Below are 27,529 nucleotides of genomic sequence, written 5' to 3'. Positions count from 1 at the left end.
ATCAAGTCAAATGTAACAACACTTTAAAAGTATTTATGTGAATACTAAGCAGCCACAATCATATCGTGAAGACTTTATGAATCAATGTGCAGTGGAGATGCAAGGTTTTTTTATTTTGCTGTGATGGCACAAACTTTACCAAGCATCTTCTCCCTACCATCAGCCTTGGAGACGATGTGCAGCCTCCCTGTAGCAGCAGCAGACACCGGGGGTGCTTCGCACAAGACTGATGGTGTGTTGGGAGTGAATGACAGCGGTGCCTTGTGTAAGAATGTGAATGAATGAAGTGTTGCTGGGCAGGTCTCTGTGTATAAGGGCATGGATGACGAAACTGATGCTGTGTCTGGATCTCTGAAGGCATCAGCCTCCCTGCGGTCGGACAAGGGTTAATTCCTCTTGTATCGTCCTGGCTGATTCCAGCCAGGACGATAGGAAGCAGCTGTTTTTTGTGAGCGGGGGTGGGGGGGGGGGTGGGGGTGACCGGGGGGAGGGAATGTATCTGGTCACACAGACACTGGAGGAGATAGACACACACGCTGCCATAGCTGAGCATCTGTGATAGAGGCAGCCTGAAAAACATCTCGAGCGAGTCTGCTCACACTGCACTGAAGAGGAGCCTGCGATGGCATATAGCAGCAGCCCTCCCCCCCCTGCACCGCAGAGACAGGACCCCCACACCTTACTGCAGAGTCACAGCAGCCAGCTCTACATGCCATCGCAGGCTCCTCTTCAGTGCAGTGTGAGCAGACTCGCTCGAGTTGTTTTTCAGGCTGCCTCTATCACAGATGCTCAGCTATGGCTTCAGTGCACTGCAGAGTGTGAGCAGACTCGCTCGAGATGTTTTTCAGCTGCGGCCGAAGTCCCGCGATACTTCAGCCCAGCCTCCTGGGATCGAGGACAAACATCTCCCAGGAGGCATACATAGCAGCGCTCCCGCCGCGGCGGCAGTAATAAACTCACGGCAAGAACACAGTGAGTTTTCAAATAAAAAAAAAAAAACATGCCAAATGTAATTAAGGGGCAGTGTTAAATATAATGGTATAAACTTGAAAAAAAGGGTGGAGCTCCGCTTTAAACTCCCTTTTCCTTTTACCTTTATCCCCGCCGCAGGTTTTTCTGCTGAAAAAATTCAGACAGTACCAATCTTCACCCATCTCGGTGGGTTTTGTGTGCCAACCTTCAGGGGTGTGGGTTCCTAAAAGGAGACCTCTTCCCTGGGCCTTGTAAAAAAAACTCTGATCAAAGCCTTTTAGCTGCAATAGCGAAAAGTGCTGAACCTCAGAGCCCAGTCCTCCGAAGAAAGACTTTACAGGCAATGCCTCATGCGTGAGGCCTGGATCTCATCCACTTTGGCGTAAAATTTAGCGTCTTGGATGGACCCGAGGGTCTAGCTCCTTTTAGCCCCCAGGGGGTCTCTTTAGCCAAGCTTCCCTTAGCACTTCTACACGCGTCCTGCACCTTAGACACTGGCGAAAAAACTGAGGTACTTCCCGGATGGGAGGGGCTATATGAAGGGGAACTGTCTCCGATTGGTTGTGCCAGTGTCCAATCACCTCTGGTGAGCATATAACCCATTATGTAAAGACTTAGGCTCTGTGTCCCGTGGTGTACGATAAAGAAAGGTCCCCCCCCCCCAAACTTTTTCTGTGTCTTTTCTTTAGTTTAGCAAAAAAAATTAAATAAAATAACCCAGGGGTGATGGAACACTGTACTACCAAGAAAGAAGAAAACCATCGGTCTAAAAAAATAAAAAATTGTAAAAATGTAATGTTGGTACAGAGTTGCATGAGCACGCAATTGTAACTCAAAGTGCGACAATGCTGAAAGCTGCTGAGGCTGTCAATCACAGGCTGTGTGCTGGAGCTCCCTCTCCTGTCACCTTTTTTCTTTTGGTGTCAGGAAAACTTGTCAGATGTGACTCCTGCAGATAGCAGAGAAATTACACTTAAAGGGGTTGTAAACCCTTGAGGTTTTTAACCTTAATTCTATGCATTAAAGGTGAAAAACCTTTTGTAGTGCAGAACCCCCCCCCCCCCCCCTTTACTTACCTGAACCAGATCGTTCCAGCGACGGGGACAAGCACATTGGGTCCTCATTGGATAGATTGATAGCAGCGGGAGCCATTGCTGTCAATTTCAGTAACACGAGACAGGGCCGAGTCCTGCTGTCTGTGTCAATGGACGCAGCAGCAGGACTCGGGAGCGCGTCCGCACAAGTGCCCCCATGGAAAGTATGACATTTTTGTTATAAAAAAAAAAAAAAGGTCCGGATGGATGCCTGAGTGTGTGAGAGTGTGTTGAGGGTATTGTTCTGTACCTATTGTGTAGCCCTACTTGACATGGGTATCTATGGTAGGAGGCCACGTTTGATCCACTTGGGCTACCCTGGAGCAAAGGTTGTTCTTGTTCCTCCGTTGAGGGACCGGGGTACTCTTTCTAAGGGAGGGAAGTACTGTTGAATAATATGAGCTGGTTGAACTCTGCGCCATAATATGCCAATATTGTACCGTTTAATGTGCCTTTCCTTTTTGATGACTAACTGCAGAAAACTAATAAACAAAGTTAAAAAAAAAAAAAAAAAAAAAAAAAAAAATGAAAGCATGCTTAGAAACATTTTAACAGGTTATTTTTTTTGTACATGCATACGATTTTATTGAACCCCATATAGACAGACATTGGCACAAAGCCAAATTAGTGGCATGGCACAGACATAGATATGGCCTGAAACCTGTAAATCATTATAAACTTATTAGCCACTTACCTGGCTAACTGGTCCACTGCTGCTATTCTGGTGACAAGTGTCCACTTTATGTTCAGGAGGAAATATGCAGCTCGCAGGAGATACTTGGCCAACTGCATCTATAATATTAGCAGGGACATGGTCATTCTTGAAAACATTAAATTACATGTAAAACATATGGTCTCATGAGTCTAGTTAAAGTACAGCAGCCAGAAGCTGTGCAATGGGCTGAATTAAAGTGTTTATCACCCTAATGCCGCGTACACACGATCATTTTTCAGCATGAAAAAAACGTTGTTTTAAAAAAATGTAATTTAAAATGATCGTGTGTGGGCTTCACATTTTTCAGGTTCTGAAAAACGACATTTTTTTTTCCTTGAACGTGCTGCATTTTTTAACGTTGTTTTAAACTATGTCGTTTTTCAGGTTGTAAACAATGATCGTGTGTGGGCTAAAACAACGTTAAAAACCCGTGCATGCTCAGAAGCAAGTTATGAGACGGGAGCGCTCGTTTTAGTAAAACTACCATTCATAATGGAGTAAGCACATTCATCACGATGTAACAGACAGAAAAGCGTCAATTGTCTTTTACCAACGCGGAATCAGCTAAAGCAGCCCAAAGGGGAATAGAACTTCCCCTTTAGAGTGCCATCGTACGTGTTGTACGTCACCGCGCTTTGCTAGAGCATTTTTTTAAAACGATGGTGTGTGGGCAACGTTGTTTTAATGATGAAATTGGAAAAACTAAGGCCCGGATTCACAAAGCACTTACGCCGACATATCTCGAGATACGCCGCGTAAGTGTAACTATGCGCCGTCGTATCTGTGCGCCATGCCCACAAAACTAGATACGCCTGAAAATAGGCTTCCTACAACTGACGTATCTTGCCTACGCCGTCGTATCGTGGGCACATATTTACGCTGGGCGCATTTGCCGCTCCCAATGATTTTCTATGCACATATGAAAATGCGGGAGATACGCCAATTCACGAACGTAGTTGCGCCCGGCACATAATATACGCGGTTTGCGTAAGTCGTACGTCCGGCGTAAAGTTATTCCCCATATAGGAGGCGCAACTCATGCAAAGGTATGGACCAGGGAACACAAGCCATCATATCTTTTGTCGTTTACGTCGTACGTAAATATGACTAGGCGTAGGTTACGTTCACGTCGTATCTTAGGGAGTAGTTCCGACGTGATTCTGAGCATGCGCACTGGGATGGCGCATGCGCCGTTCGTTTTAAGTACTTCTATGGCGCTTGGCCCATCATTTGCATGGGGTCACGCCTCATTAGCATGGCTCATGCCCACTTCCACCTACGCTGGCTTACGCCAAGGAAACCCAGCGTATCTTTAGGAGCGAGTCCTTTCTGAATCCAGTGCTTGTCTCTGTGCGCTGCGTCGGCGTAGCGTATATTAGACACGCTACGCCCGCATAAATATGCGCCAATGTATGTGAATCCGGGCCTACGTTTTTTCTACATGCTGAAAACGTCGTTTTTTTTCATGCCGAAAAATTATCGTGTGTACGCGGCATAAAAAAAAAAAAAAAAAAAAAGAAGAAGGATCCTGTTTCATTAAAGCATGTTATACATGTGCTGTGTAATTTGGCCCTTTCTATCACCTGAAATACCTGGCTAATCCTGCCCTCCCCCTTGTAAACTGACCATGGTATATCATGCCTGCTGAGCCCTGACACTATGGTCAGTTTACGCGCGTCAGTCATTTGTTGCTATCTGCAGCTCTCCTGTGTCTCCCTCTGCCTGTCAGCTCTGTCCACTCCACGATCCTCCCACCCTACTGCTTTCATAATACAACAAGCTTGCAACAATCCCCTCTGCTATGTTAAATAATGTGCCCAGTGCATTTGTTTAAAAAAAAAACTGCCGCTGTGTACCTGATTTTAGAGTTCCCATTGGCGCTCACGTGACCGGCTGCCTCTCTCCTCTCCTCCTCCTGGCTAATGTCAGTGGGAGTTTCTCAGCCCCGCCTGCTTTGCTGTCAGCTTGAGAGAGAAGAGAGGCGGCCGGTCATGTAATTGCCAATGGGCGCTCTGAAACCAGGTACACAGCGGCAGTTAAAAATAAATGCACTGGGAACATTATTTAACATAGCAGAGGGGATTGTTGCAAGGTTGTTGCATGGCTTAACAACTTCTTTAAGCCATACCGCAGTACACTGATGTGTCAAATTACAATGTCAGGACAGGAAGATCTGGTACTCTCAAGCATGAGGCCAATTGTGCTAGCAAGTACATTTTAGAAATACTCTCAGAAGTCAAGCAATAACGGAGTATATATACATACACACAGTACTGTAAAAAATGTTTTAGGCAGGTGAGAAGAAAAGCAAGAATGCTTTCAAAAAAATATATATTTTATATTGTTCATTTTTTTATTTTATTTACAAAAGGCAAAAGTGAGCGAGCAGAAGTAAAATGTAAATCAAATCAATATTTAGTGTGACTACCCTCTGGCTTCAAACCAACATCAGTTCTTACACTTGTACTATGTGTACACTTGCAAAGTCAGGGATTTTGTAGGATTGCTTCCCTCTGGATCAACTGTAGGAATAGGATTGTGTATATAGGATTGTATAATCCCCCCCCCCCCCTTTATTGGTTGAACTAGATGGACTTGTGTTTTTATTTTTTTTCAACCAGAACTACTGTTTGTAAATATGTATTAGAGTCAGATGTACGATCAATTATACCAGGGAGGTGCTAATGGTCATCAATTTCATATGTAGGTTGAAACACAGTCATTAAACAGAAACAGCTGTGTAAGAGGCTTAAAGTGATACCAAAGTCTCATTCTTTTTCTTTAACAATAACAAACATGTTATACTTGACTGTTCTGTGCAGTGGTTTAGCCCAGAGCAGCTGGATCCTCCTCTTCTCAGGTCCCTCCCTCCTGCTGAGTGCTCCCAGAGCAAGCAGCTTGCTATGGGGGCACGGGAGCGGAGGTGCTGCTCTGTGTGTCCATTCAGACACAGAGCAGGGGTTAAGCTCTGCCTCCTCTCTCCCCTCATTGGCTCACCAACTTTGACAGCAGCAGCAGCCAATGAGAAGGGAGAGTCCCGGGCAGCCGAGACACTCCAACATCGCTGGATTGTGATGGGCTCAAGTATTGGGGGGGGGGGGGGGCTGCACGCAGAAGCCATTTTATCTTAATGAATAAAATGCATTAAGATAAAAAAACATCTGACTTTACAACCACTTTAAAATTAAAATAAAATATGGTGAGAACAAGCCAAACTATGTTAATGGGTGGGGTTGTGGAAGACAGTTTCATGTCACAGGTCATACACCATGGCAAAACTGAGCACAGCAACAAGACATAAGGTAGTTTATACTGCATCAGCAAAGTCTCTCCCAGGCAAAGATTTCAAAGCAAATTGGGATTTCAAGGTATGCTGTTCAAGCTCTTTGGGGACCCGGTATTTTTCAAACCGGGTACCCCTTCCATAGACTCCCATGTTAAATGGTAATTTGTCCGTTAAATTGGGGACCCGGTACCGGCCGGACGTAGGTCCCCTGGACCCGGAACTTGGCACACATTTCTCCTCTACAAGTGTACAAAGTTTGTTGTCTGGGGGGGGGGGGGGGGGGGGGGGATCTACGGCTGGGGAGCACTGATTTTTAAAAGCCGGGCACCACTTCCATAGACTCCTATGTTAAACGTCAGTCTAGTCATGAGTGAGGCATGGGCACAGTGAGGGATGCACATGGACACAGTGAGGCATGCAGATGGACACCCTAGGCTTATACTCGAGTCAATAAGGTTTCCCATTTTTTTGTGGTAAAATTAGGTGCCTCGGGCTTATATTCGGGTCGGCTTATACTCGAGTATATACGGTACCCGATTCCCCCATCCACAGACTTGATGTGGATAGGGAAATCCTCCATGCTGAGCTACTGTGTTATGACAGCGGGATAACTTTCCTGGCAAACATGTTCAAAGGCTAGAGGCTAGCCAGTGTGACAATTACTGACTCAATCAATACACTGAAGAGGTGAGTATAGCCACAAAGGGACACATTTTTTTAGCTGCAGGATTACCAAGTGAATTAAAGGGAGAAGCTTGAAAAGAAAAAAAAAAAGGCGGCCACCACATCCAAGGACCAGTAAGCAGCAATATATTACATTTTTGTAAGCCTCCGAGTCTGTGCATCTTGGAATCAGAAATGATTCATAACTACTGATTTCTCTACATTGGCAGAATGAATGTTAAAATGATGGCTGCTCCGTCATATTTCAGAATTCTGAAAGCGGGGTTCTGCAGCAAATCTACCATCCACTTTCAGTCATGGTAAATACCGTAAGTAAAAAAAAAAATCCATGTGCATTTTTTACATAGTAGCCTGCAAAGCACCGCACCTGCGATCAGTGTATCACGGGTGCAATGTCAGACTCCTGAAGACACTTCATACAGCTCTCTGCCTTATCTTCTTATGGGCAGACAGTTACTCAGCTGCAGGAAGTGTCAATGGACTATGATGACGCTGGTGCTCTTGTAGTCCATCGAGAGCTACAATCAGTCTGCTGCGGTGGGAGATGGCACTTGTGGGTGAGGGCCTCAGGTGGTGAAGGGGTGGTGGTGCATAGCAACATGTTACATCCCAAATACTGGTTTAACGTGTAACATGTTGCTAGAGCTGAACCTGTACTACTTTTTCCATGTTACTAAAACATATTTCTCAGACTATAACTTACTTTCTTCCACATTTTGCGGGTATGAAATTCCACTCTGAAGTAAGTGCAATGGAGCTGCGTATGGCGAAATGCAAGAACTCTGTGTTGAAAGTTCACTGAGGTGGGCAGGTTTTCCAGAACATGGAGACACCGGTAATTCAGGGCTTAGCTGCAAAAGATATCTTTCAACAGTTGGCAGTTCATCCCATTTTACATGAAAGGCGTTTGTGGTAGCCAGTATTAGCTGAACTTGTGAAGATGCCGACGGCTTCTCTGAAAAAGACACATATAAGTGATTGCATCCAGGACTTTAAAGTAAATTGCTACAAGATGACCTGTATCAGCCTGGTGTGTCCTACCTGTGTCAATGTACCAAAGGTCTTTGCAACACACTTGGTAATTCCATGCCTTTTTGTAACCATCCCTTCCACTCCAAATGTACAGGCGTTTTCCAACTGTGACTGCACAGTGTCCAGCTCTGGGTCTTGGCCAGTTACCTTTCTCATCTGAGCTGTCTGCCATCAACATGGTCCACTCCATGGATTCTGCTCAACAAAGTGAGACACATACAGTCAAAATAAAAATCACCTTGCAATTATATAAACACGAAAGCATGCTGTATACTGCATATCTAGCTACCAATAAAACTATATAAAAATCAATTATACACACCAAGATCTAAGTAGTAAAAAGAGTTAGTGCACTTCCATTGATTCTCTTGAGCAGACGCGCTGTCACCATTTTCACTTTGTGGAACCCAGCCACCAAATATATACATTCTAAAATAGATCAAACTATGAATTAGGATAGAAAGAACGAACACTTCACAAGAAATATCCTATGTTTTTCTCTCATATAAAATTATTTCAAAGGGAAACCAGATTACATTTAAAGACATTGAGCAACAGAAGACAAAACACAATACAAAAGATGCAATGAAATTAGACAAACAGCTTTTTTTCTTTTCCAGTCACATAACCTTATTCAAGCTGCATAATCTCAAATTTACCAAGCAATAATAACTAGCTCAAAGTGAGCCTGCTCCAGAATGGGTAGAGTAGACCCGACTCGCAGAGCAGATACACAGAGAGCGGCTGAACAATGTAACAAAAGTGAAATGATTAGGGAGGTATGCACTTAGTGGGGAAGTGAGGTTAATGGAGAAAGATGTACTGTGAACAAGGGCTATCGGGGAGGGGATACCCTATAAGTGAAGGCTAAGGCGGTCAGTGAGTCGTGTGCTCTGAATGGGGGCTAAGGTGGGCAGAGAGGGACTCACCCTGAGTGGGGAAGAATGAGCTGTGAGCTGAGTGGCAGGGTAAGGTAGGTTGAGGAAGGAATTCTCCAGCTCCTCCACCGCTCTTGCCCATTGAAATGAATGGGCAGCACGGCCGTACTGCCGCTGCAGCGGCGCTTTGCGGGTGCAGAGGTTAAAAGCGCCCCACTACCGGCCGAATACCTCGGCAAAAATCTTGGTAAAGCCCAGCTAAAAATAGCGCCGCTTTACTGCCGGCGCCGCCCGCTCCCCAGTGTGAAATCAGCCTAAATGTCTGTGGGAATTTGTGCCCATTCTGCCAAAGCCACATTTACATGGTCAGGTACTGATGTTGGAAGACAAAACAGGCTTATTGTTGGTGTTCCAGTTCATTTTCAGGATGCTCAATAGGGTAGAGGTGGTCATGGCTCTGTGTGGGTCACTTGAGTTCCTCATCAACAAACTATGGGGTTGATTTACTAAGGCAAATAGTACACTTTAAAAAGAGCAGTTGCCCTCTGCAAGAGCAGTTGCTCCAGAGCTTAGTAAATTAGCAGAAGCTCTGCTGACTTCCATCATCCAATCATGTGCAAGGAAAAATTCAGTTTTTTTTTTTTTTGTTTTCCTTGCACGTGATTGGGTATTCTTTGCAAAGTGAAGCTTTACCTCATTTACTGAGCTCTGGAGTAAGTGGACTTGCAGAGGGCAACTTCACTTGGCAAAGTACACAGTCTATTTGCCATTAGAAAATCAACCCCTACGACTTGATAAACCTTGCTATGTGCATCTCAACTCCATACTATGAAGGATGCCCACATACCTTGGGCCAGGGGTAGGCAACCATAAAGAGGTGGAGATCTACCTGAACAACATGGAAGAAGTCAAAGATCACCGGGCAGAGTGTCGCCTCCTCACACCCGATCTAAACCTTTAAATTTGTCGCAAACACATGCATTGCGCCGCAATCATTGGTTTAAATCAGGTGACGAGGAGACAACATATTGCCTCCTCACCACCTGTCAAATACACCCAGATTGCTTTTCAGAGGAGCAGCACTGCCTGCTGCACTTGGAATGAGCTCTTAGTATCATTTGGCAGCAGCACTCTTAGGACTCGTTCAAACAGAAAGTTGGGGTGGTGGTAAAACCCTGCGGTTGAGTCGCGGGTCAGCAAGCCCAGACTGCGATCTACCAGTCACCGGTCCGTGATCTACTGGTAGATTGCGATCCACAGGTTGCTGACCTCCCGCTTTAGGCCATATTGTAGATGTATGAATATGTATCTATATCATGGTCATATGCCATTTATGTATAATTTCAGTAAAGAAAATTATATATATTATTAAAGGGACATACCTATTCCCTATCACATTAGCTGTGTGCAGGCTTCTAGGTAAAGGTGATACCCCTTTAGCTTCTGGACTATTCCAGGTCATAGTTTCTATAAAAACAAAATTAAAGACAAAATGTAAAAAAAGAAAACAAAAATTGCAATTATGTAGACTTATTTACCTAGTTATGTGTGGAGTGCAGTAAAATGCTACTTTGTTACTAATCGGTCTCAATCACCATGACACTCAAACCTGCATCTTTTAGAGGACATTTCTACAAGCATATAAATGCATGTAATGATTTTTTAAGGTGACCTGCATTTAGAGAAAATTAAATTCTGTGCATCCAGGATTTGATTTTATTCAACATCTTAGATGCGGCTAAATGCAGGTCAATGCGTGTAAGGCTCGAATCACATCTATGCATGTTGCTTTTGAGCATTTCTGCAGTGCTTTTTGCTGTGCTTTCCGCTGTTTTTTAACCACGGTTTTACCGCAATTTGCATGTTTTTTTTGTTGTTGCTTTTGTTGGCCCCCAGATCCCACCCCCCATGTGAATAAGTATTAAATAATCCAGTATGAATTTCATCGGAGACCCCACAACGTTTTTTTTTTTTATTTATTATTATGGCGTGGGGTTTCCCCTCAAAATTTCAGTCTGGTATGGCTGGTTGAATTTTAAGCAACCAGCTGTATTCAATGTATGGAAAGCAAAAAAACACAAATTGCAGCAAAAACACAGTACTTGTGTTTTGGATGCGGGTCTATTACGTGCAAAACGCTGCATGCTGCAGAAAAAAGTCCCTGACCCTTTCCAGAACCCCTGAGGCTCAAAAATGCATTGATGTGAATGTCTTCCATAGGAACCCACGTTAAACAAAATGTCCTGCGTTTCTGCAAAAAGCATGAAATACGCATTGGTGTGAATGGAGCCTAAATGTTTCTAAACGCACCTAAACCTGCTTTTTAAGCAAATTTCACCTAAACGCAGGAAAAAAAAAGGTTGTTCAACTCTCAGATGACTTCTCCTGCATTTAAGCCGGCCATAGATGGAGGGATTTTTTTCCTGAAACCACGTGTTATCAACACTGACTGTGTTGATGGGGGGTATCCCTCCCATAGAACCATAGTGTTCTCCTGACAGGGGAAGCCATCCGGCCAGACGAACACACAGTGATCACTGCTAGCGGCTATGGCCAATGGCAATAATCGCATGAAAAGTCTGACAGGCTGGTTGTACCCAAGTTGATCAATCGATTAACCTGGGTACATTCAGCCTGCCCATACATGGTTCTAATCATGGCCGGTCCCTGCTGAACTGGACGAGATTCCAATTTTCTATGACTGGTTTTAGAAAACTTAAAACACAGGAATACCACGTGAATGAGGCCTAAATATTTAGCTGAAATCTAAAACAAAAAATAAATAAAAAGGCTGGCCATACGTTATACAATATTCCTATTCAATTACCTTTAGATTTACTTTCAATTATGTAGTGCAAGGGCCTGTCTGAGTGCATACAAATTAAAAGTGTTTAGGTTTGACCTCAAATTATATTGTTTTGGTAAATATAGGAAGGAAAACTGTACAAAACAAGTGTATAATGTATGGCCAAGCCATGTCAGGACTGCCCTCCCTTGTGCTCCTCCTGCTATGAACTGATGCAGCTACGTTCTCTTATTTTCTAGAGTGCATCTGTGCAAAATGTACTTCTACCATTTACTTCTACCATAAGAACCAGTAACTAAAAGAAAAAAAAAAAAACCTAAGATAGGTGCTCTGGTTTAGCAAAGGCTACATAACACCTAGCAGGAGAGCTATTCAATTACATGCTTACATCTAAAAATTTACATTTTCTCGTATATGGAAAATTTGAATAGAAAACCTTTCAAAGCTCACCAATGTCGAGCTCCCACAGGTCGTCAAGACGACATCCAGACATTCCTCCAAAGATGTAAAGCTTAGCTTTCCGATTATCCTTTCTGCTGTATATGACAGCTGAGTGGGACTCTCGTGGACATGGAGAAGTTCCTTTGGTCTGTGGAATATTCCAGCCAACCACTCCACTTCCTGGACGCAACTCAAGTTCATAAAAATCGTTTAGGTACCTAATTTGTAATAAATATATAATTAGGGAAATAAATTGGTAGGCTCCTCACAAAGCTACAAGTTTGATAAAAATAAAAGTTCACATGCAAAGCTTGCAGTGCCTTTTTTTTCTTTCCCAATCATGTACACATCTTACTGCTGCCCGACCAATCTCTGCTAAGTCCGTATATCTCCTCATTCAATGTAGAACTATATATTGGAAGGTTTAGGGAAAACACCAACTTTTACAAGTTAGAAGAATACTTGGGCAGAGCTTGATGTTTTAGCTTGTGCAAATAAAAAAAAATATGACTTGCTTTGAAAAGGTATTATTAAGAACTAAATGAAGTCTTTATAAATGTATATGAAAGCTGCAAGCACTAGTACTAAGGTTCTGAGAGGTGGTTGTTTTGCAGCGAGAGGATCACACAGTTGGCATGTAAATGTTCAAAAGCAGCAAAATGTAAAGCTCTCTCCAACCCCTTCCCTCTGCCTCTCTTTAAATCATTAAAGTGGTTGTAAAGGCTGAAGGTTTTTTACCTTCTATGCATAAAAAGGTAAAAAACCTTCACCCTGAGTTCACATACGTGCATTGAGGGAACCAGCGCGATTACAGTGCTGGTTCCAGTATTGCATCCCTCCCACACACAGTTCACACTGCCTCCTGGGAACTGCTGTGGGAAAGTTAATGACACCCCCAGTTTAGTTCACAGATCGCAGTGCGAATTGTAAACTTGCATGCAATCCAATTCTAGTGCAGGGAAAAACAAGTTCCTGCACTATTTTCTGTGCGAATCCAATGCAAGTTCAGCCATACAACTGTATGGTGGGACTCGCATTGCTCAGAGATCGCATTTGATTGGCACCTGCGGTGCAGGTGCCAATCACATGCGATCTCCGAGATCTTGCTAGTGTGAACCCAGGCTCAGTGTGCAGCTCCCTCCTAATACTTACTTAAGCCTGATGTTGATCTAGCAATGTGCTTGAGCCACACGCAGATTGTAACCACTTAGTCTGCAGTCTCTCTTTTGGATCCTGAGAGGAAAGTCTATAGAAAGTATCCATATCTCGCAGGCAGTGACATGTACACCCAAAGAAGCCGCCTGTGCAAGGAGAGTTGCAAAAAACTCAAGACCTGAACATCTCATGACTATTATTTTGAGCAAAAGGGGAACTTCGATACGTTTTTTTTTTATGCCAGCAACTAGTTTTAAAGGCTAATTGGGGGAGGGACAGCATAGGAGAGAAGAACAGCCCAGAGTTGGCCCCTTTCACACCAGCGGACCAATCAGGTCCATCTGTCCGTTTTCCAGGAGGACCCGATCGGACCAGCCATTGTTCTCTATGGGGCAGCAGATGTCAGCGAACATGTGTCCGCTGTCACCCGCCGGCATCTGATTCAATCCAATCCCCTAAAAACAGCTGGATGGGGATATGCTTGGCACTTATCCAGCGGATCAAATGGTAATTGGATGAAAACGGACCGCCCCATAGAAAACAGTGGACCTGTCATCCGCCTGCTCAGCAGAGATTAGCGCACAGTTCCCTCGCCGATCAAAGAGAAAAAAATCCAGCACCACGACGGCTCAGAAATATAACAAATATGATTTTATTAGATCCATCCATTAAAAGGAATGAAAGGCCTATGTAAGAGGCTGAAACGCGTAAACTTTTGTTACAGGTATCGATTCCTTTTAATGGATGGATCTAATAAAATCGCATATTTTTGAGACATTGTGGTGTCGGATTCTTTACTCTTTGATTGGATGTTTGAATGTCTGAGCACTGGGGCCATCCGAGCACATGAGTCTCTATTTCATCTTACCATCAAGAGCTATTTTGGGGTAGCAGCAAAATTTCAATAGATGCACATCCCCCGCTGAGCAGGCGGATTCGTTTGGATGGATTATGCCCCGAGTGAAAGGGGACTAACAGTAAAATAGAAGACCTTTTCCATACTGCATAGTGAGGTACAACTCACATCAGTTAATGATTTTGAGTAAAAAATATACCTCAGCAAGCAGAGGGACCTAAAAGCAGCACTGCAAAGACAAAACAGTTCCATATATCTTCAGCATAAGTCGGAGGTCAAGGTGTGCATTACTAGCCTAAGAATATGGCCCAAGTTATACAATGAAATATCAAGACCTCATTCCAGAATAATACTCTGTCAGCAACTATGCTTATCAGAAAAACATCTTTACCTGGGAATATTGTTGTTGGTGTCCTCACTCTCGTTGGCCAGGCCACCAAATAAATAACATTTATTACCATGGAGAGAAAAGCTGTGCCCTATTCGAGGACAAGGCAGGGATCCATTAGATGAAGGTTGAGGCTTCAATTTCCTCCACAGCCAGCGACTTGCCTGAAGAGTAAACCAACATTCTATTTACTCGAATAAAACACATGAACATTTAACACGCATGCTTTCATTTTGTATGAAAACAATAAATGTGGCAATACTTTTTTTTAATAACATTTAATGAAGAATTCAAGTTACTAGGGTCAACCTTTATATTTTATTACAAGTACATATGACAACTCCACAGATACGTGCACCAAAAAGCAGGTCTATAAACGTACACACACTCCGTGATCTGACTGTATATGCCTGGATTCTGTGAACATTCTTTAAAGGTTTAGTTCACCTTTACAAAAACGCACACCATGCTGTCCTATATGGGTATAGAAGCATAGTGTGGTAAACCTACCTTCCTGCCAGGGTTCCCTTTCAGTCCAAAGGAATCATCACAGGCTGTGAAAGATTTTAAGAAGGTTTCTTTTTAACATCAAATTTGGCCCACATTTTAGCACACTGTGCTGCTTTACCCATATGGGTCAGCATAATGTGGTTTTTCAGAAATGTGAACAAAGGCCCGGATTCACGTAGCACTTACGCCGACGTATATACAGATACGCCGCGTAAGTGTAAATGTGCGCCGTCGTATCTATGCGCCGTGCCCATAGAACTAGATACGCCTGAAAATAGGCTTCCTCCGACCGACGTAACTTTCCTACGCCGGCGTATCTTGGGCGCATATTTACGCTGGCCGCCTCATTGCAAATGAGTGAGATACGCCGATTCACGAAAGTACTTGCGCCCGGCGCATTAATATACACGGTTTACGCAAGGCTTACGTCCGGCGTAAAGTTAAGCCTCATAAAGCAGGTGCTGTTAAAGCTTAACATGACTTAACAGTCATGTTAAGGTATGGACCAGGGAACAGCCGTCGTATTTTACGTTGTTTACGTAGTAGTACGTGAATAGGGCTGGGCGTAGGTTACGTTCACGTCATAGGCAGTGATTCGACGTATCTTAGGGAGTATTTCCGACGCGATTCTGAGCATGAGCACTGGGATGCGTCCACGGGACAGCGCATGCACCGTTCGTTCGGCCCATCATTTGCATGGGGTCACGCTTTATTTAAATGGATCACGCCCACTTTCACCTACTTTGAATTAGGCCAGTTTACGCCGAAGAATTTACGTTACGCTGGCGCAACGTTGGGAGCAAGTGCTTTGTGAATACTGTGCTCGCCGCTCTGCGCTACGTCGGCATAACTATGCTCCGAGGTACGAGAATCCGGGCCTAAATCTTTCACACAGGCTTTATCTTGTATAAGAGCAGTGTAAACAGCAAGATTTGACAAAGCATTTGCAGAACTTTCAACAAGCTTTGTTGAAGCTTTTAGGCCGGATTCACACCTATGCATTTTTTAGTGCATTTTCAGTTTTGCAGAAACACGCTGCAGTCCATTTAACATGTTGTTTTCTCCCATGGATGTAGTTCACATCTGTGCATTTTATGGAAAGGGCCAGGGATTGTTTTAATTTTTGTATGGTTTTATAGACTTCAATGGATCAAAAACATGCATTGAAAAATGCATGGAACATGCCACCTGCATAGGTGTGAATCAGACCTTAAAGTATTGTACAGCTCCAGTTTGTGAATGTTAAACACAGATCCTAATGGGGTGCTGATTGCCACTTTAAAACAAGCTGCTAGCAGGCTTCATCACTTCTAGAAGCTTGTTGAAAGCCTGCTAGCAGCTTGCATAAAGTGGCAATCAATACTTCCATGAGGGTCTGTGTTCAACATTTACAAACTGGAGCAGAAAAGTACTTTAGAAACTTCAACAAAGCTTGCTGAAAACTCTGCAAATGCATTGTGAAAGCTTACTGTCACATTGCTCTTATACAAGCCTAAACCTGTGTGAAGCAGACCTTAAAGGATGTTCACAGAATCTAGGAATGTATTGTCAGATCATGGAGAGTTTGTATATTTAAAGACCGTTCCCCCTAATGCCTGATGGTCAAGCCTGCATGGGGGAAACACTGATCAGCCTGAACAGATTTTCGGTTTATGTCATCACAGGCCAGTCTGCAGTACTTCCCCTCTCCTTACCCCATGCAAATGTTTGTTCAACTACTTACAATAACAACTGCTGTAATTGGAATATAGCGCCATTATTCCGCCGAGCATTTTGGGTCCCATTCCTATTTGAATTGAAGTTTCTTCCAAGAACCGCCGTCCCACCCTGTCAAATGTTTTTTCGGCATCTATTGACAGTAAGCATGCTGGGATGGCGGCCCTTTGAGCATATTCTACCAATGTACATGTTTTCATTATATTGTCCCTTGTTTACATCCCCTTTGTAAATCCTGTTTGATCTAAATTTATATGTTTGGGTAAAACTCCTAATTTGACGACAAATACATCCCCTCTTCTACAAGGATACAATCATTTTATCAACAAGCATTTTATGTACTTGCAGAAAGTGTACTGAGCACTGAGAAAAATAAAACTAATGCAGACATCCAAGAAATGTTATTCTGCAAAATACTTTTTTTTTTTTTTTTTAGGGCCTATTCACATCAGAATGTGGTGTGGGAAACACGCTTTCCGTGCGCGTTCAAAATGCACTGCAGATGCAATCTGCAGCGGGTGTCAGTATTAAGTCAATAATACCCCAAAAGCTAGATCACGCTTGCCCGCATCGGATCGCATGAAATGGAAAATGAATGGGCTGAAATCGCACTGCACAGAACTGCATGTGAATCTGTGCGCTCCCAGTGTGAACTGGCCCTGAAATACACATAAATATATTTCCCAGACAACTAATCAAATATGAAAATGAAGATATTAGAGTGTCATAGAAACTATATCCTTCTCTTACCTGCAATTCAAATAGATCATTGCTGTATCTTCCATATTCCACCATTCCACCAAAAACCAGAATCCTTGTCCCATCACAGACAAATCCATGAGCAGCACAACCTGGAGGAATATCTCCCCTCACTGCTGGGAGGAACCACTGATTTGTAACTGTTGAGAAACAAATGCATATAATTAAGAAAAATATCTTATATTATGCTTCTACCAGGTGAAATAATCACTGTTATCTTGGGATGTAGAAATGGATACAGTAACCTTGTAAACACTGCATATGCTTTAAAAGTGGAGCATTGTTATAGCATTATATAATACCCCATGTTAAAACAGAACTTTTTAATGTCTGTATAGCTTTAGGGGAAATGTGGGAAACTAAATAGTAAATGTCATATAAAATTAACCAAAAAAAAAAAAAAAAAACACAAAGCACTTTGGGTTTTCTAGATCAAGAGCAGGGCTTTTGTCACAAAAAAAGCCAAATAGACCCTTTCATAACACTACAGTTTACAAGCCTGTATGTTTCTTAAAAGATAAATACAAAATTATACCTTCAAGAGAAGGACCTTTCTCACAGTCAAGTCTCCTAACTCTCCTGTTGCTTGCCCCATCACAAGCTGTGGTACTTCCATCCTCCAAACTGCATGTCTCTTCTGCAATAGGAAGCCTGCCTGCTCACCGTTTGTGACAGCAGAACTTTAGTTTCACTTTCAATGCTGCTCATCGGACTTTAACCACTTTACCTCCGGAAGATTGTACCCCCTTCACGACCAGGCAATTTCTTGCTATGAGGCACTGCACTGACAATTGCGCAGTCATACAATGCTGTACCCAAACAACATTTATATCAATTATTTCACACAAATAGAGCTTTAATTTAGTGTTTTTTGATCACCTGTGGGGTTCTTTATTTGTTTTTATATAAACAAAAAAAGGCTGACAATTTAGAAAAAACTAAAAAGTATCCCAAAAAACAACAAGTGACTAGTGCTAATAATAATATACGCCGGTAGAGAGATTTTCCTGCTCGTTAGGTGGGGGATTCCCCCAGAGATTTATTGGCGCGCAAGGTGGGTGGATTCCTCTGCGTGCCGGGTGGGGGGATTTCCGCAGGGATTTCGCTGCGTGTCGGATGGGGGATTTCCCCGGGAATTCCTTTACGCGCCAGGTGGGGGGATTCCCACGGGGATTTTGCTACACGCGCTGAATGGGGGATTCCTTCCCGTGAGATAGGGATATCCCAATGCATGCTGGGTGGGGGGATTCCCCTGCGCGCGCAGGATGGGATTCCCTCTGGGATTTCCTTGCACGCCAGGTGGGGGATTTCCCACAAGGATTTCCGTGTTCGCCGGGTGGGAGATTCCCCCGGGATTTCCTTTACGCGCCGGGTGGGGGATTCCCCCGGGATTTCCTTTACACGCCGGGTGGGGGATTCCCCCGGGGGTTCTCCTTCCCGTGAGATGGGGATTCCCCTGCGCACGCAGGATGGGGGGGGGATTTCCCTGCGTGATGGGTGGGGGATTCCCCTGTGCGCCAGGTAGGGGATTTCCCACTGGGATTTCCGTGTTCGCCGGGTGGGGGATTCCCCCGGGGATTTCCCTGTTCGCCGGGTGGGGGATTCCCCCGGGATTTCCTTTACGCGCCAGGTGAGGGGGGATTCCCATGGGGATTTCGCTACACGCGCTGAATGGGGGATTCCCTTGGGGATTTTCCTTCCCGTGAGATGGGGATTCCCATGGGGATATCCCAATACATGGTGGGGGGGATTCCTCTGCGCGCGCAGGATGTAGGGGATTTCCCTGCATGCTGGGTGGGGGATTTCCCTATGCGTAAGGTGGGGGATTCCCCCGAGATTTTCCTGCTCGTTAGGTGGGGGATTCCCCCAGAGATTTCTCGGCGTGAGGATTCTTGCAGGGATTTTGCTTCACTGCTCGTGAGGTGGGGATTCCCCTGCACACGCTGGGAGGGGGATTCCCCCGGGGATTTCCCTGTGTGCTGGGTGGGGGGGAATTCCCTACGCGCCAGGTGGGGGATTACCCTGAGTGCCGGGTGGGGGATTCCTTCGGGATTTCCTTTACGCGCCAGGACAGGGGGGATTCCACGGGATTTCCCTGTTCGCCGGGTGGTAGGATTCCCCTGCGTGCTGGGTGGGGGGGATGCCCCCCAGGGAATTTCCATGCACGCGCTAAGTGGGGGATTTCCACAGGGATTTCCCTGTGTGCACGGGGTGGGGGATTCCCCAACGTGCATTAGGTGGGGATTCCCCCGGGATAGACCAGCTGCAGGACTCCCCAGGGGATTTCCCTGTGCAATGTGGGGATTCCCCTGGGATTTCCTTGCATGCTGGGTGGGGGGGGAATTTCCCGGGTGGGGGGGGATTTCCCTTTGCACACTAGGTGGGGGGTTTCCCTACACAAGCTGGGTGGGGGGATACCCCCGGGGATTTCCCATGTGCCGGGTGGGGGATTCCCCTGCGTGCGCCCGGGTGGGTGATTCCCCCGGGGACATCCCAGCGATAGGTGGGGTATTCACCCGGGGATGTTCCTGCGAGCGCTAGGCCGGGAGTTTCCCCAGCGCGCCGCATGGAGATTCCCCATGGGACATCCCAGTGCGTCGGGTGGGGATTCCCTGCGTGCTGGATGGGGGGATTCCCCGGGGGTTTTCCTTCCCCGCGAGATGGGGGATTCCCCCGGGGATATCCTAGAGTGCCGCGTGAGGGATTTCCCTGCGTGCTAGGTGGGGGGTATTCCCTGTGTGCTGGGCGGGGGGGATTCCCCCGGGGCTGTTCCTTCCCCGTGAGGTGGGGGGATTCCCCCAGGGGTTTCCCTGTGTGCTGGGGGGAATTTCCCCGGAGGTGTTCCTACCCCGCGAGGTGGGGGATTTCCCTATGCGTCGGGTGGGGGATTCCCCCAGAGATTTTCCTGCTCGTTAGGTGGGGGATTCCCCCAGAGATTTCTTGGCGCGCAAGGTGGGTTGGTTTCTCTGTGTGCCGGGTGGGGAGATTCCCCTGCATGCCAGGTGGGGATTCCCCCGGGGGATTTCCTTTACACACCAGGTGGGGGATTGCCGCGGGGATCTCCCTGTGCACCGGGTGGGGGATTCCCTCTGAGATTTCCCTACGCGCCAGATGGAGGATTCCCCCAAGGATATCACAGGGATTTCCCTGCATGCTGAGTGGGGGATTTCCCTGTTCGCCGGGTGGGGGATTCCCCCGGGAATTTCCCTACACGCCGGGTGGGGGATTCCCCCTGGAATTTCCCTGCAAACGCTGGGAGGGGGATTCCCCCGGGGATTTCCCTGTGTGCTGGGTGGGGGGGAATTCCCTACGCGCCGGGTGGGGGGGGAATTCCCTACGCGCCAGGTGGGGGATTCCCACGGGGATTTCCCTGCATGCGGTTGGGGGATTCCCACAGGGATTTCCCTGTTCGCCGGGTGGGGAATTCCCCCGGGATTTCCCTGTTCGCCGGGTGGGGAGATTTCCCTGCATGCCGGGTGGGGGATTCCCCCGGGGATTTCCTTTACGCACCAGGTGGGGGATTCCCGCGGGGATCTCCCTGTGCACCGGGTGGGGGATTCCCTCTGGGATTTCCCTGTGCGCCGGATGGAGGATTCCCCCAAGGATATCACAGGGATTTCCCTGCGTATTGAGTGGGGGATTCCCCCGGGGATTTCCCTGTTTGCCGGGTGGGGATTCCCCCGGGATTTCCCTGCTCGGCGGGTGGGGGATTCCCCCTGGGATTTCCCTGCACACGCTGGGAGGAGGATTCCCCCGGGGATTTCCCTGCCCATTAGGTGGGGGATTCCCCCAGAGATTTCTCGGCGCGAGGTGGGGGGATTCCCGCAGGGATTTCGCTGCGTGCTGGGTGGGGGGGGATTCCCTGCGTGCCGGGTGGGGGGATCCCGCGGGAATTTCCCTGTTCGCCGGGTGGGGGATTTCCCTACACGCCGTGTGGGGGAGTCCCCCTGGAATTTCCCTGCACATGCTGGGAGGGAGATTCCCCTGGGGATTTCCCTGTGTGCTGGGGGGAATTCCCTAAGCACCAGGTGGGGGATTCCCACGGGGATCTCCCAGTGCACCGAGTGGGGGATTCCCTCTGGGATTTCCCTGCGCGCCGGATGGAGGATTCCCCCAAGGATATCACAGCTTGTCGGGTGGGGGATTCCCCCGCGTGCCGGGTGGGGGGGGAGATTTCCCTTGGGATATCCCTTTGCGCACTAGGTGGGGGTTTCCCCTGCACAAGCTGGGTGGGGGGATACCCCCGGGGATTTCACACGTTCCGGGTGGGGGATTCCCCAGGGGACATCCCAGCGTTAGATGAGGGATTCACCCGGGGATGTTCCTGCGAGCGCTAGGCCGGGGGATTCCCCAGCGCGCCGCATGGAGATACCCCATGGGACATCCCAGCGTGTCAGGTGGGGGATTGCTCCGGGGGTTTCCCTGCGCGCGAGGTGGGGGGATTCCCGCAGGGATTTTGCTTTGCGCGCTGAATGGGGGATTCCCTTCACGTGAGATGGGGATTCCCCGGGGATATCCCAATGCATGCTGGGTGGGGGGATTCCCCTGCGTGCGCTGGATGGGGGGATTCCCTTGTGCGCTAAGTGGGGAATTCCCCTGGGATTTCGCTGCACGCCAGGTGGGGGATTTCCCTGCGTGCCAGGTGGGGGATTCCCCCGGGGATTTCCCTGTGTACTGGGTGGATTCCCCCAGGGGTTTCCCTTCCCTAGAGATGGGGATTCCCCGGGGATATCCCAATGCATGCTTGGTGGGGGGATTCCCCCGCGCGCTGGATGGGGGGGGATTTCCCTGTTCGCCGGGTGGGGGGACTCCCCCGGGGATTTCCCTGTTCGCCGGGTGGGGGGGATTCCCACGGGGGATTTACCTGCGCACTGAATGGGGGAATCCCCCGGTGAGGGGTTTCCTTCCCCGGGGATATCCCAATGTGTGTTGGATGGGGGGGGGGGATTTCCCTGCGCACACTGGATGGGGGGGGTTCCTTGCGTGCTGCGTGGGGGGATTCCCCTGGGGATTTACCTGCATGCGCTGAATGGGGGGGATTTCCCTGCGTGCTGGGTGGGGGGGGGGGAAATCCCCCGGGGATTTTCCGTCCCGTGAGATGGGGATATCCCAATGCGTGCTGGGTGGGGGGGGTATTCCCCCGGGGATTTACCTGCACGCGCTAAATGGGGGGGTTCCCGGGGGGTTTTCCTTCCCCGTGAGATGGGGATTCCCCGGGGATATCCCAATGCGTGCTGGGTGGGGGTATTCCCCCGGGGATTTCCCTGCATGCGCTGGATGAGGGGGCACAGGGATCCCCACCCCTTGCACACTTGGGCAAAGTTCAGGGACCACCCCCCTTCGCACATGCGGGCAAGGCTCAGGGACCATCCCCCTTCGCACACGCGGGCAAGGCTCAGGGAGGGCCTTTTGAGAGTGGGTCCCTGAGCCTTCCCCTCTTACACACAGGGAAGGCTCAGGTGGGGGATTTGTTCTATATGCCAATTATGTGCATTGATTATATTTATTTTATGTTATAAGCATTATATCATGCGCAAGTCTTTTTGACTATTAATATACACATTCGCCAGCACACCAAGGATCCTTTAAAAAACGTCCAAAAATGTTATGCATATTAGCGATCCAGAAAAAGCAACGTTTCAAGGTCGCGCAACATCTCTTCGTCAGGCAAAAGATTTTTGACTATTAATTCATTATTATTATGAATTGTTACAAATGTGTTCAGATGATTTGGCATGTTTAACCACTTCCATACAGGGCACTTACGTACCTTCCCGCCCAAGCCAATTTTCAGCTTTCAGCCATGTCGCACTTTGAATGGCAATTGCGCGGTCATGCTACATTGTACCCAAACAAAATTGGCGTCCTTTTTTCCCCACAAATAGAGCTTTCTTTTGGTGGTATTTGATCACCTCTGCGATTTTTTTTTTTTTGCGCAACAACTAAAAAAAGACTAAAAATTTTGAAAAAAAATTAAGTTTTTATTTTTTTCTGTTATTTTTTTGTAAATAAGTAAGTTTTCTCTTTCAATTATGGGCACTGATATGGCGGCACTGATGAGATGGCACTGATGGACATCGATGAGGTAGTACTGACGGGCACAGATAAGGTGGCACTGATTGGCGGCGCTGGTATGCGGCACAGATGGGCACTCATAGGCGGCACAGATGGGCGGCACAGATGGGCACTCATGGGCGGCACAGATGGGCACTCATGGGCGGCACAGATGGGCACTCATGGGCGGCACAGATGGGCACTCATGGGCGGCACAGATGGGCACTCATGGGCGGCACAGATGGGCACTCATGGGCGGCACAGATGGGCACTCATGGGCGGCACAGATGGGCACTCATGGGCGGCACAGATGGGCACTCATGGGCGGCACTTATGGGTGGCACTGATGGATACTTATGGGTGGCACAGATGGGCACTGATAGGTGGGCACTGGGCATGGATGGGCACTGTGGGATGACACTGATGGACACTGTGGGGTGGCACTGATGGACACTGTGGGGCGGCACCTATGTTGCCAGTCAGTGCCCATTTGTGGGCACTGATTGGCATCTTTTATTTTTTTTATGTTTTCTTTTTTATTTTATTTTTTTGTGGCATTTTTTTTAGTTTGCCCTTCCCTGGTGGTCCAGGGTGGGCTTCCCTGGTGGTCCATGTGGCGATCCGAGGGGGGGCTGCGCTGATGAACAATCAGTGCGAACCCCCCGTCAGGAGAGCAGTCGTTCGGCTCTCCTCTACTCGCGTCTGTTAGACGCGAGTGAGGAAGAGCCATCAACGGCTCTTCCTGTTTACATCGTGATCAGCCGTGGTTGGACATGGCTGATCACATGGTAAAGAGTCCCCGTGAGAGACTCTTTACAGAGATCGGTGTTGCGGGGTGTCAAACTGACACCCCGCAACAACGATCGCTGCGATGCGCGCCCCCGGGGGCGCGCAGCGGCTCAGAATCCTGAAGACGTCATATGACGTCCAGTCAGAATTCTACAACCACTTTGCCGACGTCAATCTGTCATTGGCGGGCGGCAAGTGGTTAAATAGGATCCTGACAATATTTTTTTAGTATTAAATCAGTATTGTTATTCATAATGACAGGCTTCATTTAAAGTCCCAATTTTCTTTTCTTCCTTTACAAACATTAGGGATCAAGGCCCGCCATTATATATTACCCTAGGTTGTGCCAGGTCACATTTCCTTAAACAAGATAGTCACACACAAATATGTTGCCTTCTCAGATGACTGGGAAGCAGGTTTGGCATCGTTGGGTGGAAAGGCGATGATCTCAGCAAGAGAAATTTGGACACACGCACTTTTCGCTGTGGCACGCTATGCGCACCGCATTACTTCTCTCCTTGAGACACCCAAAGAGGTGTTTGTGTTTGGCTTGAAGAAAAGATGGTAACCCGGGGAAGGATCAGGGACTCCTCTCATACATGGGGAAGGCTCAGTGTCAGGGGCTCCTCTCATACACGGGAAGGCTCGGTGTCAGGGGCTCCTCTCATACACGGGGAAGGCTCGGTGTCAGGGGCTCCTCTCATACACGGGGAAGGCTCGGTGTCAGGGGCTCCTCTCATACACGGGGAAGGCTCGGTGTCAGGGGCTCCTCTCATACACGGGGAAGGCTCGGTGTCAGGGGCTCCTCTCATACACGGGGAAGGCTCGGTGTCAGGGGCTCCTCTCATACACGGGGAAGGCTCGGTGTCAGGGGCTCCTCTCATACACGGGGAAGGCTCGGTGTCAGGGGCTCCTCTCATACACGGGGAAGGCTCGGTGTCAGGGGCTCCTCTCATACACGGGGAAGGCTCGGTGTCAGGGGCTCCTCTCATACACGGGGAAGGCTCGGTGTCAGGGACTCCTCTCATACAGGGGAAGGCTCAGTGTCAGGGACTCCTCTCATACAGGGGAAGGCTCAGTGTCAGGGACTCCTCTCATACAGGGGAAGGCTCAGTGTCAGGGACTCCTCTCATACAGGGGAAGGCTCGGTGTCAGGGGCTCCTCTCATACACGGGGAAGGCTCGGTGTCAGGGGCTCCTCTCATACACGGGGAAGGCTCGGTGTCAGGGGCTCCTCTCATACACGGGGAAGGCTCGGTGTCAGGGACTCCTCTCATACACGGGGAAGGCTCGGTGTCAGGGACTCCTCTCATACACGGGGAAGGCTCGGTGTCAGGGACTCCTCTCATACACGGGGAAGGCTCGGTGTCAGGGACTCCTCTCATACACGGGGAAGGCTCGGTGTCAGGGACTCCTCTCATACACGGGGAAGGCTCGGTGTCAGGGACTCCTCTCATACACGGGGAAGGCTCGGTGTCAGGGAGCTCCTCTCATACACGGGGAAGGCTCAGTGTCAGGGACTCCTCTCATACACGGGGAAGGCTCAGTGTCAGGGAGCTCCTCTCATACATGGGGAAGGCTCAGTGTCAGGGAGCTCCTCTCATACATGGGGAAGGCTCGGTGTCAGGGGCTCCTCTCATACATGGGGAAGGCTCAGTGTCAGGGAGCTCCTCTCATACATGGGGAAGGCTCAGTGTCAGGGAGCTCCTCTAATACACGGGGAAGGCTCGGTGTCAGGGGCTCCTCTCATACACGGGGAAGGCTCGGTGTCAGGGGCTCCTCTCATACACGGGGAAGGCTCGGTGTCAGGGGCTCCTCTCATACACGGGGAAGGCTCGGTGTCAGGGACTCCTCTCATACACGGGGAAGGCTCGGTGTCAGGGACTCCTCTCATACACGGGGAAGGCTCGTGTCAGGGGCTCCTCTCATACACGGGGAAGGCTCGGTGTCAGGGGCTCTTCTCATACACGGGGAAGGCTCGGTGTCAGGGGCTCCTCTCATACACGGGGAAGACTCGGTGTCAGGGGCTCTTCTCATACACGGGGAAGGCTCGGTGTCAGGGACTCCTCTCATACACGGGGAAGGCTCGTGTCAGGGACTCCTCTCATACACGGGGAAGGCTCAGTGTCAGGGAGCTCCTCTCATACATGGGGAAGGCTCGGTGTCAGGGGCTCCTCTCATACATGGGGAAGGCTCAGTGTCAGGGAGCTCCTCTCATACATGGGGAAGGCTCAGTGTCAGGGAGCTCCTCTCATACACGGGGAAGGCTCGGTGTCAGGGGCTCCTCTCATACACGGGGAAGGCTCGGTGTCAGGGGCTCCTCTCATACACGGGGAAGGCTCGGTGTCAGGGGCTCCTCTCATACACGGGGAAGGCTCGGTGTCAGGGGCTCTTCTCATACACGGGGAAGGCTCGGTGTCAGGGACTCCTCTCATACACGGGGAAGGCTCGTGTCAGGGGCTCCTCTCATACACGGGGAAGGCTCGGTGTCAGGGGCTCCTCTCATACACGGGGAAGACTCGGTGTCAGGGGCTCTTCTCATACACGGGGAAGGCTCGGTGTCAGGGGCTCCTCTCATACACGGGGAAGGCTCGTGTCAGGGGCTCCTCTCATACACGGGGAAGGCTCGGTGTCAGGGGCTCTTCTCATACACGGGAAGGCTCAGTGTCAGGGGCTCCTCTCATACACGGGGAAGGCTCAGTGTCAGGGACTCCTCTCATACACGGGGAAGGCTCAGTGTCAGGGTCTCCTCTCATACACGGGGAAGGCTCGGTGTCAGGGACTCCTCTCACCCAGTCCTATGTGCTCTCTCAGCTCTGTGTACAGATAGGTATACCTGCAGACAAGTTGAGTGTGCACAGTGCTCCGCCATTGTAGATAACGGGAAATGCTCAGGCCCTGATCCCTGTCCCCTCCAGGCCTCCCCTCTCACCCGTGTTATAGACGTGCAGCTCCTCCGCTATGCCCTCGTTTCCGCCTCCAAAGACAATCATCAGCTCCCGGATGGCCACAGCGCGATGCCCGTGCCGGGAATGAGGGACCGGACCGCTGGCAGAGGTCATCTGCCTCCAGTTTAGTTGGATGGGATCCGCCGCCATCAGATCCCGAGCCGCCTCCTCCGATCCTCCATCCCATAATGCAGCGGGGCGGCGGGGTCACTAGCAGGGCGAGCAGCGGCGGGGTAGGCGGGGACTCCACCTGTGGCACGGAGGAGACTTGTCAGGGGCGGGGCTATCCGCCGGGATGGACCCAATCAGCGGCTGTATGTGAATGTACCCCTGTACTACTTCCCATAGAGAACAAGCGAGTTTGCTTTGTACAAATCAATTGTAAATAGTTGTTTCTTCTAATGCAGTAATGTTACTATGTATATAATGTTGAATTTTAAATAAAGC

At 48.5% G+C, this 27,529-nt stretch overlaps 1 protein-coding gene across 5 annotated transcripts in view; it reads right to left on the bottom strand.

Moving 5' to 3' along the window:
• Window positions 1-27,307, bottom strand: part of HCFC2 (host cell factor C2) — a 67,719-nt gene extending 40,412 nt beyond the window's left edge. For 3 of the 5 annotated variants that reach the window (XM_040344254.1, XM_040344255.1, XM_040344256.1), the window contains exons 1-9: window positions 27,067-27,307; window positions 17,284-17,432; window positions 14,311-14,471; window positions 11,918-12,126; window positions 10,044-10,128; window positions 8,106-8,212; window positions 7,793-7,978; window positions 7,455-7,706; window positions 2,761-2,858 (exon numbers count right to left, since the gene is read on the bottom strand). In XM_040344254.1, coding sequence (XP_040200188.1) covers window positions 2,761-2,858; window positions 7,455-7,706; window positions 7,793-7,978; window positions 8,106-8,212; window positions 10,044-10,128; window positions 11,918-12,126; window positions 14,311-14,471; window positions 17,284-17,432; window positions 27,067-27,232 — 1,413 coding nt within the window. In that variant the 5' untranslated portion in view covers window positions 27,233-27,307. The remainder of the gene's footprint in view (window positions 1-2,760; window positions 2,859-7,454; window positions 7,707-7,792; window positions 7,979-8,105; window positions 8,213-10,043; window positions 10,129-11,917; window positions 12,127-14,310; window positions 14,472-17,283; window positions 17,433-27,066) is intronic. The other 2 variants (XM_040344257.1, XM_040344258.1) reach the window with 1 other exon arrangement.
• Between the last annotated feature and the right edge of the window lie 222 nt (window positions 27,308-27,529).

The sequence above is a fragment of the Rana temporaria genome, chromosome 3 (assembly GCF_905171775.1).
Source record: "Rana temporaria chromosome 3, aRanTem1.1, whole genome shotgun sequence".
Lineage (NCBI taxonomy): Eukaryota > Metazoa > Chordata > Amphibia > Anura > Ranidae > Rana > Rana temporaria.
Note: the sequence above shows the minus strand (reverse complement) of the source record. Positions and strands in the feature narration are given on the sequence as shown.